The sequence below is a fragment of the Dipteris shenzhenensis genome, chromosome 5, assembly GCF_047967505.1.
Source record: "Dipteris shenzhenensis isolate YYH24624 ecotype China chromosome 5, Dip_SZ_1.0, whole genome shotgun sequence".
Lineage (NCBI taxonomy): Eukaryota > Viridiplantae > Streptophyta > Polypodiopsida > Gleicheniales > Dipteridaceae > Dipteris > Dipteris shenzhenensis.
Window position 1 is genome coordinate 16990014 of NC_141600.1, and position 16521 is coordinate 17006534.

Below are 16521 nucleotides of genomic sequence, written 5' to 3' on the forward strand. Positions count from 1 at the left end.
ACAACACAATGACATCATGATTGGCCACTTGCCCTTTCATTTTAATTAACTCTGTATCATTAAAGGCCGTATACCCCGTTGCTGCGGGCTTAGATAGGATGTTATCAGGTGCACTCGTCACTAACTTAGCAACAGATACACATAACAAACAAGGTACTAACCTCTGAGAAGGTCCCGCCAGTTGCATCTGCATATGTTCCGCACTGGGACTCTCCTGCATTTCTACGTCACATTCAGATATTATCATATTAGCCGTGCGACGGTCTTTATTCAGTGGACAATCCTTCCACTGATGTCGCTGAAGGCAGCCGAAGCACAATCCTTCTTTTCTAGCTTTCTCTTTTTGTTCAGGGGTCAACGAGGACTTTGACCAAGCCCGGGCTGCCATTGGAGTTATTTTCCTTTTCACCCCAACGGTGGTACTTGCCTTTACTGGTCCCTCAACCGGCTTCACCTGCTTGGTTTGGCCACTTGGCTGCGAGACACTTGTCTTTGAAACCCATTTCCTCTGAAATCCCCCTTTTCTCGGGTGCTCATACTGAGTCCCTGCCTGCACAAATCCACCAGATCTGCCTCTGGCATCCTCATAGTTCAGGGCTACTGCTATAGATTCATCTAGTGTAGTCACATATTTAGCCCGAACTTCCATTTTGATCTTGTCGTTCAGTCCATAGATATAGTCCTTTAACTGAACCGACATAGGGAGAGGGCCTGTTATTTTCATGACACATTCCCTGAATTTGTCAATGTACTCTGCCACTGACAGACTCCTCTGATGAAGATTTCTATAAGCATCCCAAGCTCGGGATTCTTCATCAGGTGGAAGAAAGTGTTTCTTGAATTCAGCTTTAAACCCTTCCCAGGTGGTTGGAGCAACTTGATCCTTCTGTTGCTTTATCCACCATCTATCCGCTGCCTCAATAAACAGGTGTGTGGCCTCGCGGATTTTCTTTAGATCGGATCTAATCTCACAAATGGCGAAGGCTTCTTCCCACTTGTGTAACCAAACCTCGATCACATCAGAGCTGCGCTCGGTCATCCGACCAGCGTACTTCTCCGATCTATAATTAGCGATATTGGGCACTTTGACCCTTGCGCGCTCTAAGGAATGTATATTGGGCTCTGGCTCTGCTGGAGCTTTGCCCTTATCAATCCTAGACGGTCTAGCCCACAAGGCTTGCACCATCTCCCTGATCTCATTTTGACCAGCATTCACTTGAAGCTGCTGGTTCATAATCTGTTGTAAAGCATCCTCTAATATCGAAATCCTACCAATCAAAGTAGGTGCTGCCTGATGTGACATCTGTTGAGTAGACTGTACTCTAGACTCACTAGGATTCACTCTTGAATTCTGCCCTTCTGCTTCCATAGGTTCACAGTGGAAGATGGGGTTTTTTTTTTTTTTTTTTTTTTTTTTTTCCCCCTTCTTTTTAAAAAAAAATAATAATAAATATCCCAAATAACCAATATATACACCCTTCACTTCTGTTCCGTTTTCCTGCTTTTTTTTTTCTCTTCTACAGTGCAGAAATCACAGGACATATGAAAGCAAAAAAAAAACTGCACGGAAAGAAAGAGCTCCCTGATCTTTGCGACGACTCCGGCTGCTCTTTCTCAGACGTAAAATTTCCCTTCAAAGTCCATTCCAAATAGACTGTGTAGAGGCCTTAAAATGCCTCACCGGGGTGCTTCTGCAGGACAGCAAGCAAGATGCGACCAAACGTATCTGACGATTGTCACCATGATGAAATCGACGTGACTCCTTCACGTTGCGTAGATTATCAACCCGCTCCAAAATTCGATGAGAAAAACCTGTCTGACTACCGAACCGCTACGTTGCCCAAACAAAATTTTAGCAGGGGACGGCTAAATTTGTTGACCCATAAGCTCTTTCGACGTCAGCAGCGTCCAAGCTCACGTCCAGCTCGACCCGTCACCTGCGACTGGTTTTCTTTTCACGCTAACCGCCCGTCGTACGCTAATCACGTCACCTCCTTAAACTGCCTATCCGCATCGACCAGCCGCAATTTCTTCACACACAGCCTTCGTAGGCCACGGTAGCCATTTTCTCATTCAGACCGTCAACTTTCCATCGATCTCCTCGTAGCCTCCCGTCACCTTCCGTGAACCTTGCGCTCCATCGCTTCATCTCTCCACGAATCCCCCTTCCATCCTCTAGCCCAGCTCTGATACCAAAATGTCAAAGACTTCCTCTATCGTCGTCTTTTCTCAGGATAAATCTCTCCACGACGTTAAAAATATCACGGGCGATGGCTTGCTATCTTTCCACCCAGCCTTTTCTCTTGGATAGTTAATCATCAAATCATACGTTATTTTTCCTTAATACTTATCCATGAGACCCTCATTTCCCTTGATAGTTCTCCTTGCCAAATGTCAGCATTTTGGCCTCTCCACTTGGTGCACCCTTTTACCCCTCTCTTGGGGCACATTAAAACCCACTTGCCCCTTGGCATTATTGCACATTTAGGTGCACCTAGGCCTTAGCACTCAGAACTATCTAGTCAATGCCATTCCGCCCTCACCTAGGACCTTGGCAGTTACTTCTCTTGACCATTTTAATTACGCACATTAACTATTACAAAAGTTGGTCATCTAAGAGAAAATGCCCACCGATCTATCCGAGGTCATGCTATCCCGGCTAGAGCATAACAAGTGCACATTCCAACTAGCATTTACATCCATGGCTCTTTTTGAGCTGCAAAAGTAAGCAGCATGGTGGCTTTCTGAGCAATCAAATGATAGTGTAAGTTTAAGATGTTGAGCCCTCCATGTATTTTTGGAGAACAAACTAACTCAACTTTCAGGAGATGGAGAGCTTTCTTGTCTTTTCTTGTTTTCCAAAGTTATTCCATTGTTTGTGACATGAAACCATCCAAGGTTCTCCTTTCCCATGCTATGAGCCGCAAGTGAAATTGTATATAAGCCTTGATCATTGCTTGTATGATTTGTAGACACACATGCAATGGCCAAGTAGATAGCTTCCAGTCATCAAGCTTTTGTTGTATGCATTGCATGACCCAAGAAGCTTCCTCCTTTAAAGATATACATCAGCCAATCAGATATCCCAAATGCCGTACTATCTATCCTGGTTCCAAAATACAACCCGGCCACAATAGCTCATGCCAATGTTTTGTAGTCAAAGGCAGTTTATGATGCCTTTGATTTTGCTATGCATTCAATTTTGAGCATGACTACAAAAGTTAAGCACATACAACTGCCTTTTGCGGTAGAAAGCCATATGAGCATGTGGCAAAAGGGAACACATGTAATATGTGAATAAAATATATACACACATATATCCACCTGCTGGCTAGGCTCAACTAATACCTTGTGTGTGTGTGTGTGTGTCTTTCTCCCGAAAGTCACTAAGGCAATCCTTTTATGATTTTTGAAAATTTTCTGATTTTTGTAATGGCAAGTTCTGTCTTTGGGAACTGCTTCTTGTAATATAAAGAAATATGGATTTCACCAAAAGTGTGTGTGTGTGTACGTATGTGTGTGTGTGTGTCTGTACATGTGTGTGTGTGTGTGTGTGTGTGTGTGTGTGTGTGGTGAGGTGAGTGTGTGTGTGTGTGTGTGGTTGGGAGATTTGCTTTTCCAAAATATCTCCATAGCTTTGCGACTACTACCTATGCAGTCTATTTGTTCACCCAAGACTCATGGGGGGCTGAATATTCTCAATCTCCAGGTTCATATGTTGGCAAGAAAGAGCACTATGATTGCTGATTTTTTTCAGCAAAAACAACCATGGGCTATTATGTTAGCAGCTATGTGTGGAAACATGGCTTCCCATGCATATGGGCATTGGATTATAGATCACTGGGAAGCAGTTTTATCTACCTTTCAGGGAAAAATTCCTGGTTGCCCTGTTTCTACTGCTTTTCTTCATGATTGGAAGAGAATTCTTTCATATGCAAAATGGACAGGTGCTTCCTCTCATCATGGCAATTCTTTTCGATTGGAAAGCATCCATTGGAGCAAGGTGTTTGCATCGCCTCTCGCTTTACAGGCACCTATCAAAGCATATAATCTCATGAAATTGGGCATAAGATTTGTTGGTGATGTTGTGGATCAACAAGGCTATACACTTTCATTTCCACAAGCTTGCAGGACATTCTCCTTGGGCCTGCATCATAGATCCATTTGGAGAACACTTTCAACTATGTTGCAGCCATTTGTTCCGGTTCCTCCACTGTTTGCACAGGACAGATTAATGGACTGGAATTTGACTTCCATACCTCCTGCTACACATACACTCTCGATACACAATCTGACTTCCTCGAAGGTTTACAGATTTCTTCTTCCACAGCCATGGATTGACAAGCATGCCAACACTCTTTGGAATTTGGATAGGCCTTTATCTTGGTGGCAATCCCGTCTCATGAAAATCTGGAAAACCAAATTGCCATTGAAACAGAGGCTTTTCTTTTGGAGATGTATAGTGGGAGCCTTTTCCATTGGGGTGAAATTGGCATCTCGCCGCATTGCTTCTCCTTTCTGCCCCCGTTGCTCTCATCCCCGCGAGACAGTTCCTCACTTATTATGGTTTTGCCCGCACTCTCGCACATTGATCACTCATGTTTCTCATTTACTGCGGCTTCGGTTCCCTTCTATCAGATTTGGGAAACTTTTCTGGATGTTTGGATGCTGCTCATCTCAGATGTCTCCATTACTCCTTTTCTTTCATTGGACTCGCTTTTGGGTATTATGGACCATCTGGACACAGAGACTGCATTCTAGGATGGGTCAACAGTTTCCTCAGGCATATATTTTCTTCAGAATGTCCCTTAAGCAGTCTTTACATGACAGTCTTGCTGCAAGGGATTTGGATGCTACTTGCCTTGAAGTGTTCTCTACTTGTTTTTGAGTTCTTCTATCGGGCTCTCTTTCGGAGTTCTATGCTAGTGTGTGGGAGACTTCCCATATTGTAAATTCATGAGCTTATAAATACAATGGATTTTACCAAAAAAAAAGTGTGTGTGTGGTTGGTGTGTGGTGTGTCTGTGTATTTTCTAGTGTGTGTGTGTGTGTAGGTGTGTGGACCATGTGGTTGACAGGGTGTGTGTCGGAGAGCAACGTGAGAGAAGAGGTCGACGCAGAGCCAGGATCCCGTTCACCTCCCTTTCCGTCCGTACGTCTGTACGGACGACGTACGGTTGTACGGCGTTGAACGTACTGTTTTGGCTAATCCCTGCGACGCCTGTCTGAACCCGCTGCTGTCCTCCTCGCTATCGAATTTCTCCTTCTCAACTTCCTTCTGTTCGTCTGTACATCTTTGCTTCTTCCGTACAGTACCGTCCCTTCGTATCAAATCAGCCTCTCTTTTCCGTACATTTCTGCTTATACTCTCTGTTTTAGTATTTCGTACGGGTCAGTCTTCTTCATATCTCCGTACAGGGCCACCGTACGTCCGTACATCCCTTCCTCCTCCGTACAGCTATAGCCCCGTCGTTTCTCCTCACCCCTCTGTTCCGTACAATTTTGACAGTTCTTCTGTGTCAATTTTCCGTTCTGTTATGTTGCCTTTCCGTACATCTGTACGTACCTCACTCCGGTGTTCCTCCCGTACAGTTTCTGCCTACTCCTCCTTTCGTCAGTACAGTGCTGCAGCCCTCTCTTTCTCTCATCGTTTGATATTGGTTGAATCCCTCAGCCTTCATGGCAAAAGCAAACAAATATTATGTCAAGAGAGCACTCTCTCCTGAACCCAAACGACAAGCACGGGAAACCTCTCCCCCCATAGCTCCTTCTTCTGAAGATGCTTCATATGTGTTTGATATGTTGAATGAGGATTTTCAACAAAGTAGAAGGGAATGGATTCAACCTGCTCCGGAACTCACTTACAAAATGAAGTTGCCTTCTCTTGTGCATCCTTTGAAGAAGCTCTCTCAAACTGCAGTGATCATCTTTTTCCCAGGCAAAATTCTCTCTGCTAATGATGTGGGACAATGGGTGAATTCTCTCCTAGGTGGATGCTATGTAGAAGGAGTCTATTTTGCCTCCCGAGGATTTTATGAAGTACATCTTTTGGATGCCCTGACAAAACAAAAGATGTTGGAAATGTCTCCTTTATTTTTTGGTCGACAAATGGTGCATATTATGCCCTGGTCCCCTAATAAGGACTATCAGAATCTCATTAAGCATCACTGCCCAGTATGGGTTGAAGTGGTTGATTTTCCAGATTACATGAGAACAGAGCTTCCAGGTTTAGCTATGACATTGGGACAAGTGATCTGTCCTCCTCGTCCCACAGGTAATAAAAATCGTTTTTGCATCTTGTGGGATACTGATAGACCGACCCCCTCCTCTATCGCAGTTGAGATTGAGGGTGTTAATTTGGGAAAAAAATATTTCACTTTAAAATGGGGCATTTCATCCACCTCCTCCTGCAGCTATCCCTCTGCCATCAAATAAAGGAGGTCAGAAGACATATGTTGAAAAGATTGAAATTAAAGGAGCAAAGCCTTCAGTTCATACAGGGACCTAGGCCATTTCAGCTCCAAATAAGGATAAAGGAAAAAGCAAGTTAGGGGAAAATAACCCATCTTCTCATGAGGGATGGCAGACTGCAAAGAAGACGGTGCCCCTCAAACAAAGACCTCTCCAATCTCGTAATTGGGATGCCTCTGCTCCTTCTCCAGGACAATCTTCTACCTCTCCAAGCAACCCCATCTCAAAGGCATGGGTTAATGCAGTCAAGAAGGGTCTTCCCCTTTGTGAAGAAGATGATATTATCAGGGAATTGGATGCTGAGGGTCAGCAAGACCCTGTGGCAATGGCAGAGGCTTGAGGCCTCTTGTACTTTTTGAGGACAGATCATCTCTTGTATATATTTTCATGCATGCTTCTCTTAAATGTTTTTCCTACAATATACAGGGTCTCTGCAACCAGAATAAATGGAGGCTTTTATGGCATTATATAAATACAACTCATCCGGATGTTGTGTGTCTACAAGAGCATAATCAGCATTTTTTGGCTGGCCAGCATGGGTTTTTTTCTGGATATGATATATTTTATTCAGGATCTGGACAGTTCTCTGGGCTGTGCATTTTAGCCAGACATGATTTGCAACCCTTGATAGCATATAATGATCTTGGTGGAAGATGGATGATTATCCAATGTATGATTAATGGAGAGATTTTTGAGATAGGATCTTTGTATGCTTCTCAAAATTCAGCATCAAGAGCTCAAATGTGGAACTCCATCAAGCAATATCCTTGGTCTTCAAATGCATTACTTTGTGGTGATTTCAACAATTCTCCTCACTAGAAGGACAACACTACACATAAATCCCATATGCTGCCTTCTGAAATTCAGCAATGGGAACATATGACATCATCTCTACAATTTGCAGATTTATGGACAGCAACTCTCCCATCAGTTTTGGGATTTACATATCATCATAATGCTTTCACAGAATATTGGGCCAGGCTTGATAGATTTTATCTTCTTCATGCTCAGCAATATGATGAATATACATGTCAAATGCGGACTGATTATTCACAGCAATTATCTGATCATACTCCACTATGGCTCATTCTTTCCTTTGGTATGCCTTTGGATGACTTGCAGCCCTCTTCAGTCAGAAATTTACAGGTTAATCAATTATGTCTATCTCATGAAAATTTCCAGCATATGATCAGATTGGCTTGTAGGCCATTGCTTTCCCACGCTCAGGAGGATCTGGACTTTGCTTGGACCTCTTTCATACATCGCATTCAAAATGTCATTAAGGAATATGGAAGATGGTACCTGGCAGAAACCAGACAGCATATCCAGTGGGCAAAATCATACAAGCAATATTTGGTACAGATTAGTCATCAAAGATCTCTATCTGATTCTGAGCAACATTTATTGTCTTGTGCTTCCTCCATAATTGATGCCAATGATAAACGCAAGTTGTCCAAATGGCAGATCCGGGCCAGAGCTAAACCTATGCTAGATAAGGGCTGTTCCTCGAAATCTTTTTTCCGGAACTTACATGCACATAGACAAAGCCAATCTATTATGAGGGTCAGGAAACCAGACGGCCTTTGGACCCAGACTCTATCTCAGCTAGAAAAGCAATGTTTGGATCATTTCCAGCTTCTCTTTCTCAGCCATCATCTTCTACACCTCAGGTTATTTCAGCTCGTAACAAATTTACTACGTTTGTTTCTCCTATTGTCTCATTGCACAAAGCCTCAATGCTGGAAATGTCTTTTTCGGATGTTGAATTGGATGAAGCTCTTGGGCATTTGTGTAAACATAAATCCCCTGGTTGGGATGGTCTGACGGTTGAACTTTTTGAAGCCTTTTGGCCTAAACTGAAGGGTCCAATTCTGCAGTTTATAAATGTAGCCTGGCAGCTTCAACATCTTCCCTCAGCTTGGAAGCATGGTCTGGTTAAGCTTGTGCCCAAAAAACCTCTATGTGAGACTATGGACGACTGGAGACCCATCACTTTGATGCCGGTTATATACAAACTGATTGCCAAGATGTTGGTACATCGGATAAAGGATATCCTTCATGAAGGCCTTCATCCCAGGCAATATGGTTTTGTTCCTAGATGGCACATACATGACAATATCTCTAACACTATCATCGCAATGGAATATGCAAAATATTCAGAACAGGATGTGTTGGTCATGCAGGTGGATGTGGCTAAGGCTTTTGATACAGTACAGTGGGATTATGTTTCTCAAATCATGTTAAAACTTGGTTTTGGGCCAAAGCTAGTTAATGTCATATATTGGCTTTACTCAGATTCCACTGCTCAATGCTTTATTGGTAATCATTTGTCTGAGTCTTGGACTCTCGAACGCTCAGTTCGACAGGGATGCCCTCTCAGTGCTTTGCTCTATGCCATTGCTTCACACCCTTTGCTACTTTATATGGATCACATGGTTGATACTGGACAGCTAGAGGGGCTTCAGATTTCTGGTTCACGCCCCTTCCTTGCACAGGCTTATGCAGATGATTCATTCTTCATGCCAAAGAATAGTCCTTTGGAGATTCGCCTCTTGATGGATACCCTTTCAGAATTTGGGCTAGCAACTGGTCTTAAAATTAATTTTCAGAAATCAAAACTCTTGCCACTCAAGCATTGTGACTGGCATGCTATCTTGTGACCAGGCCAGATTGTTTATCCTGAAAATATAGTAAGACATTTGGGCTATCCCATTGGCTGGAAAATCAGCAATAAGCAACAAATGTCCTGGGTGGCAAACAAAATTCAGAACAAATTAGAATATTGGAAGATCTCCACTTGGCCTCTGCATGTACGGCTTCGAATTGTCCAGTCTATTGTTCTAGCTTATGTCCAGTTCTATCTTCCTCTATTACACTGGTCATCTCGAGATCTCACTTCCTTTATGTCTCAAGCCATGGAGATATTTTGGAAAACAAAGCTTCATAAAAAAGCTTTACGGCTGCTCAAAATGGATTTGCTCTGCTCACCAAGAATGCATGGTGGTTTGAATATAATCAACATCAAATTTCATGTGTTGGCAAGAAAGATCACTATGCTCAAGACTTTTTTTGAACAACAGCAGCCTTGGTCTATCATGTTGGCAATTTTGTGTGGACAGATGAGCACTAATGTTTATGGACACTGGCTAGTTGACCCATTGGAAGTGGTGCTTGGCAAATTGCAAGGTAAAATCCCTCGTTGTCCATTCTCTAATTCCTTGATTCAGGACTGGAAGCAAGTACTCTCTCACATCAAATGGTCTCCCCATCCTGCTTCTTTAGCTTCTTCACTCAGAATGGAAAGTAGTCATTGGAGTGCTGTCTTTTCCTCTCCCCTTGCTGTTCAACAACCCATCAGAGCTTACAATCTTATGAAAATGGGTATCCGGTTCATTGATGATGTAGTGGATATGCAAGGAAATATTCTCACTTTTCCAGTAGCATGTCGACGATACAATTTGGGGATGCATCATCGACCCATTTGGAAAGCTATTGCTGATCTCTTACTCCCTCTGCTTCCAATTCCGACATTGAATGTCGGAGACAGGCTTCAAGATTGGCACATTTGCTCTTCAAATACAAGCATATCCTCTAAGCCTTTGAATTTATTGACTTCTATACAGGCTTATCGTTTGATATTACCTCCTCCCTCGATTGCCCATCATGCTAATTCTCTATGGCATTTGAACAAGTCTTTAGCCTGGTGGAAAGGAAGATTGCATTTGATATGGAAATTGAAAATGCCTTTGAAGCAACGACTCTTTCTATGGCGATGTATTGTTGGTATTCTTCCAGTAGGGGTGAAATTGGCTCAAAGAAGGATAGCTTCGCCCCTTTGTCCAAGATGTCATCTTACATCTGAGAGTATTCCGCATTTACTGTGGTTTTGTTCATATTCCAGAGACCTCCTTGACAGAATCGCCTATTTCTTATCTCTCAGATTCCCAGCTCACAGGTTCTACAGGTTTTTCTGGATATATGGCAAACTATCAGCTTCTTTATCACAGTATTCTCTTTTCTTCCACTGGATTAGATACTGGGCTTTATGGACCCTCTGGTTACAGCGCAATCAAGCATATCTGAATTCTCCACTTCAACAGCCATATGAGTTCTTCCGAGCCTCATTGCGGCAGTCTTTATATGATGCCTTACATGAGGAAGATTTAGATCTTTCTTGTATTCAGCTTTTCTTTTACTGCTTTTGATGGATAGGGCTTTGGCTCTCTTTTGAGCTCTGCCCAGATGTAAATGAATGTATCATAATATAAGTATCTTGGTTTTACCCCAAAAAAAAAAAAGTGTGTGTGTGTGGTGTGTGTGTACGTGTATCGTGTGTGTGTGTGAGAGAGAGGTGTGGAGGGTGTGTGTCGTGAGAGAGAGAGGGTCTGTCCACCTGCTATACAGCCTCGCCAGGATCCCGTACAGGCTCGCGACCTGTCCGTATAGACGTACGGACGCCATACGTCCACCGTACAGCCGCACGAACACCCCGTCTCCTCCCTGCGCAGTCCTGAGCATCTCCGTTCCTTTTCCATCGTCATTTCTGTATCTTTTATGAATCCCCCTTCGTATGTCCGTACCCCCCAGTCCCTTTCCGTACAGCCTAGCATCTCTGCCCACTTCTCCCTTTTCATACAGCTTCTGCTCGCCCCCACAGCATCCCCGTACGGTTCAGCCTTTTCCGTACAGCTTCTTCCGTACACCCGTACGATCCGTACAGTCTGTACTTTTACCCTGTACTTTGTCCGTACTCTCTGCCTGTACAAACCCTGCCATACAGCTCTGCTTTTTCTACAATTTCATCCATCCCGCCCTGCTCCCCTCCATGGAAGACCAGCCTAAAAGTTACTCCCGCAAGGACTCGACCTGGGACTCCAAAAGACAGCAAGTTGATTGCTCTACTGCAGCCTCTGTAGATGCTCACTATGTCTTCAACATGCTCAAAGATGAATTTCATCACAGCCGAAAGGAGTGGGCCAAACCTCCCCCGGCTCTCAAATATAAGCTGAAGCTGCCCTCATTGGTCGCTCCTCTTCGAAAGTTCTCTTAGCAAGCAGTTATCATTTTCTTCCCAGGGAAGTTACCTTCAGCAAATGATGTGGCTCAGTGGGTTCAGGCTTTGTTGGGAGGTTGCTTTGTTGAAGGAGTATACTTTGCTTCTCGAGGTTTTTATGAAGTGCACTTCTTGGATGCCTCATATCGTCAGCAGATATTGGAGATGTCACCTCTATTCTATGGCAGACAAATGGTGCATGTCATGCCATGGTCGCCAAACAAGGATTATCACGGTCTCATTCGACATCACTGCCCTGTATGGGTTGAGGTAGTGGATTTTCCGGATTAGATGAGGGCTGAGTTACCAAGTCTGGCAGCTACTTTGGGGCAAGTTGTATGCCATGCCCACCCCGTCCTTCGGGTAATTGAAATCGCTTTTGTGTTCTTTGGGATACAGATCACCCGACCCCTCCTTCCATTGCGGTAGAAGTGGAGGATGTTCCCCTGGGTGAAAAATATTTTGACTTGAAATGGGGAGTATTTGCCATGTCATAAGTTTGGCAACCTAGCCTCACAGTGTCCGGCAGTCTTGCATCAGCTCCCACCCACAACCATTGCTCCAGAAAATACTTCCCCCCCCACTTATGGCCCAGGGCCTAAGGCCATGCCTACCAAGCTGGGTGATGTGGCATCTAAATCAATCCCTCCCAAAGAAATGTGGTTCAGGTTTCAGCCAAGCAAAAGGATAAGGGAAAGGGCAAAATTTCATAATCTCATGCCTCTTCCCAAGGTGCCTGGCAGCAACCCAAAAAGGTATTTGCGCTCAAGCCACAACCATTACAATCTTGCCATTGGGATGCCTCAACTTCCACCCCTGGTCAGACCTCTACCCCTGCTCATAGCCTTGCTTCTTAACTGTGGGTTGATGTGCTAAAGAGGGGCATCCCTGTATGTGACAATGATGAGGATTATAGAGCCAATGATCCAGGAGGCCAGGTGGACGTTGATGTCATGGCTGAGCCCTGACAGCTTATACTTTTACTATGCTTTTTGGTTTGATTGTACATATCTTCTATGTCTACTTCAATTACTTGCATTACATACAATGTTCAAGGTCTTTGCAATGTCAATAAGTGGAGACTTTTTTGGCACTATGTACATAGAATGCACCCCGATGAAATTTCTTTACAGGAACACAACCAACACTTCTTGGCTGGCCAACAAGGTCACTATGCTGGTTATGACATCTTTTATGCTGGTACAATGCACTTTTCGGGGGTCTGCATGTTGGTGAAACATGATATGCAGCCCATGGTTGCTTCCAATGACCCCCAGGGTCGATGGATGGTGATCAAATGCACCTGTCATGCTGATCTCTATGAAATAGCATCTGTTTATGCCTCTCAAACTTCTGCGACAAGAGCTCGAATGTGGGCCTCCCTCAAACAATATCCATGGCTGTCTAATGCCTTTTTGTGCGGAGACTTTAATAACTCGCCTGCCATTCAAGATAATACCACTCATCGTTCTCATATGATCCCCACTGAGCTTCGACATTGGGAAGATATGCTTTCTTTCTTGCATGCAGAAGATGCATGCTCAGAAGTATGCTAGTTTTACATGTGCGCTATGGGTTGATCATTCCCTCTTGCTATCTGATCACTTCCCAGTATGCTTGACATTATCTATGGCACGTTTGACAGATGATATGCCTTTTTTTGGTCGTCGCCTACTCCATGTTAATAGTGCTTATCTGCTTCATCAACAATTTCAAAACATGGTGAAAGTGGCTGTCCGCCCCCTCCTCTCACATGCTCAGGAGGACATGGACTTTGCTTGGATCAGTCTTGCTCATCGCTTGCAGGCTGTTATTCAAGATTATGGACGGAGTTACATGGGAGACCTCACGCTCAAGCTGAAATGGGCTCAATCTCACAAGCAACAAATGGATGTAATCAACTCTTATAGGCAGCTCACCTCCTCTGAACAGGATTCTTGTGCTTATGCGGTTCATATCATCCATCAAAATGATCTTCGCAAATTAAAGAAGTGGCAAATCCGAGCTCGCATGAAACCCCTTTTGGATAAGTGCTGCTCCTCCAAAGCCTTCTTTAAAAACCTACATGCGGACAGGCGAAAGGAGGATATTTGCAAGATCAGGAAAGATGATGGCACCTGGACCACCTCCAAATCAAAATTAGAATCACAATGTGCTAGTCATTTCCAGCATCTCTTTTCTCCTCAGCTTGATCATTCGGTGCAAGCGAATGCAGCCAGGTCTCAATTTCTTACGCATGTTCAGCCCATATTGTCTCGGGAACAGGCTCATGCATTGGAGCAGCCCTTTAAGCTTAATGAACTGGATGATGCTTTGAGTCATTTACATAAAGGCAGCTCTCCTGGTTGGGATGGATTGACTGTTGAATTTGTCCGTGCATTTTGGGGTGATCTTAAACACACTCTTCTGCTTATGATCAATCATGCCTGGGCAAAACAATCTCTTCCTCCTTCTTGGAAACATGGCCTTGTCAAATTGATCCCCCAAAAAAGGTTGTCTGAGACAATGGCTGATTGGCGGCCCATATCTCTTATGCCAGTCATCTACAAACTCATTGCCAAAATGATTGTCCTTAGGGTTCGATTCATTTTGCATGCAAGACTTCATCCCAGGCAGTATGGGTTTGTTCCCAGAAGGTAGATTACTGACAATATCTCCAATGCTTTGCTTGCAATTAAGTATGCCAAATATTCCAAACAAGATGTTCTCATTCTGCAAGTAGACATTGCGAAAGCATTTGATACTGTCCATTGGGATTTTATCTCTTAGACTATGCATAAATTGGGATTTGGCCCTCGGCTGGTTCATATTATTTACTGGCTCTATTCGCATGCCACTGCGCAGTGTTTGCTTGGTGGTGGGTTGTCAAGAACCTGGACTATGACCCGCTCAGTAAGACAGGGGTGCCCTCTTAGTTCGCTACTGTATGCCATTGCTACCCACCCGTTATTGTTGCATATGGACCATCTTGCAGATACAGGGCAGCTTCATGGATTGAAAATTCCAGGGGCACAGTCATTTCTTGCATAGGCATATGCTGATGATTCATATTTCATGCCCAGGAATTCTCAAAGTGACCTCTCTCATTTGATGCATACTTTGAATAATTTTGGCATAGCTGCTGGACTACATATCAACTTTCAGAAATCAAATCTTCTAGCATTGAAAGAAGCTCATTGGCATGCACTTCTCTGGCCGGGCCACATTATTTCTTCCCATACTACTGTGAGGCATTTAGGATATCCCATTGGCTGGAATATTACCCCGCAACAACAGCTCAAATGGGTGCTTCAAAGATCAACAAGAAGCTGGAATACTGGCATCTATCCACTTGGCCTCTACATGTTCGACTTCGGATAGTACAGTCCATCATTATGGCATATGTGCAATTTTATTTGCCTCTTCTTTCCTGGTCTCTTAAGCATTTGGCTTCCTATATGTCCCAGGCCATGGAGATATTTTGGAAAAGCAAATCTCACAAAAAGGCTTTGCGACTACTTTCCATGCAGTCTGTTTGTTCACCTAAGACTCATGGGGGGCTGAATATTCTCAATCTTCAGTTTCATATGTTGGCAAGAAAGAGCACTATGATTGCTGATTTTTTTCAGCAAAAACAGCCATGGGCCATCATGTTAGCAGCTATGTGTGGAAACATGACGTCCCATGCATATGGGCATTGGATTACAGATCACTGGGAAGCAGTCATGACCACATTTCACGGGAAAATTCCTGGTTGTTCTCTTTCTACTACTTTTATTCATGATTGGAAGAGAATTCTCTCTTATGATAAATGGACAGGTGCTTCTTCTCATCATGGTAATTCTTTTCGCTTGGAAAGCATCCATTGGAGCAAGGTGTTTGAATCGCCTATCGCTTTACAGGCACCTATTAAAGCGTATAATCTTATGAAATTGGGCATAAGATTTGGTGGCGATGTTGTGGATCAACAAGGTTACATGCTTTCATTCCCACAAGCTTGCAGGACATTCCCTTTGAGCCTGCATCATAGGTCCATTTGGAGAACACTTACAACTATGTTGCAGCCATTTGTTCCTGTTCCTCCACTGTTTGTACAGGACAGATTACTGGACTAGAATCTGATCTCTTTATCTCCTGCTATCTGTTCGCTTTCAATGCACAATCTGACCTCCTCGATGGTCTACAGATTTCTTCTTCCACCGCCATGGATTGATAAGTATGCCAACACTCTTTGGAATTTGGATAGCCCTTTATCCTGGTGGCAATCACGACTCAAGAAAATTTGGAAAGCCAAATTGCCATTGAAACAGAGGCTTTTCTTTTGGAGATGTATAGTGGGAGCTTTTTCCATTGGGGTGAAATTGGCAGCACGTCGCATTGCTTCTCCTTCCTGCCCCCGTTGCTCTCATCACCGTGAGACAGTACCCCATCTATTATGGTCTTGCCCGCATTCTCGGATATTGATCACTCATGTCTCTCATTTGCTGCGGCTTTGGTTTCCCTCCATCAGACTCGGGAAACTCTTCTGGATGTTTGGATGCTTCTCATCTCAGATGTCTCCATTCCTCCTTTTCTTTCACTGGACTCATTTTTGGGTACTATGGACCATTTGGACACAGAGATTGCATTCTAGGATGGGACAACAGTTTCCTCAGGCTTATGCTTTCTTCAGAATGTCCCTCAAGCAATCTTTATATGATAGTTATGCTACGAGGGACTTGGATGCTACTAGCCTTGAAGTGTTTTCTGACTGTTTTTTAGTTCTTCCATTAGGCTCTCTCTTAGAGTCTAATGTCATGTACATTGATCTCATGTTAATAATATAGTTACTGGTTTCACAAAAAAAAAAAGTGTGTGTCTGTACATGCAGATGATTCATTCTTCAAGCCAAAGAATAGTCCTCTGGAGCTTCGCTTATTGATGGATACCCTTTCTGATTTTGGATTGGCGACTAGTCTAAAAATTAATTTTCAGAAATCAAAACTCTTGCCTCTCAAGCATTGCGACTGGCATGCTAT

The 16521-nt window shown here is 43.7% G+C and overlaps 2 protein-coding genes across 3 annotated transcripts in view; one reads left to right on the forward strand and one right to left on the reverse strand.

The window, feature by feature from the left end:
- The window catches only part of ABCB28 (non-intrinsic ABC protein 8), a 115100-nt gene that overhangs the window by 44785 nt on the left and 53794 nt on the right, over positions 1-16521 (reverse strand). The window lies entirely within an intron of this gene.
- On the forward strand, positions 9591-10554 carry LOC147901687 (uncharacterized). The gene is made up of 2 exons (XM_087375123.1): positions 9591-10354; positions 10479-10554. Exons 1-2 carry the CDS (start codon positions 9591-9593, stop codon positions 10552-10554), a joined length of 840 nt encoding a protein of 279 aa, XP_087231249.1.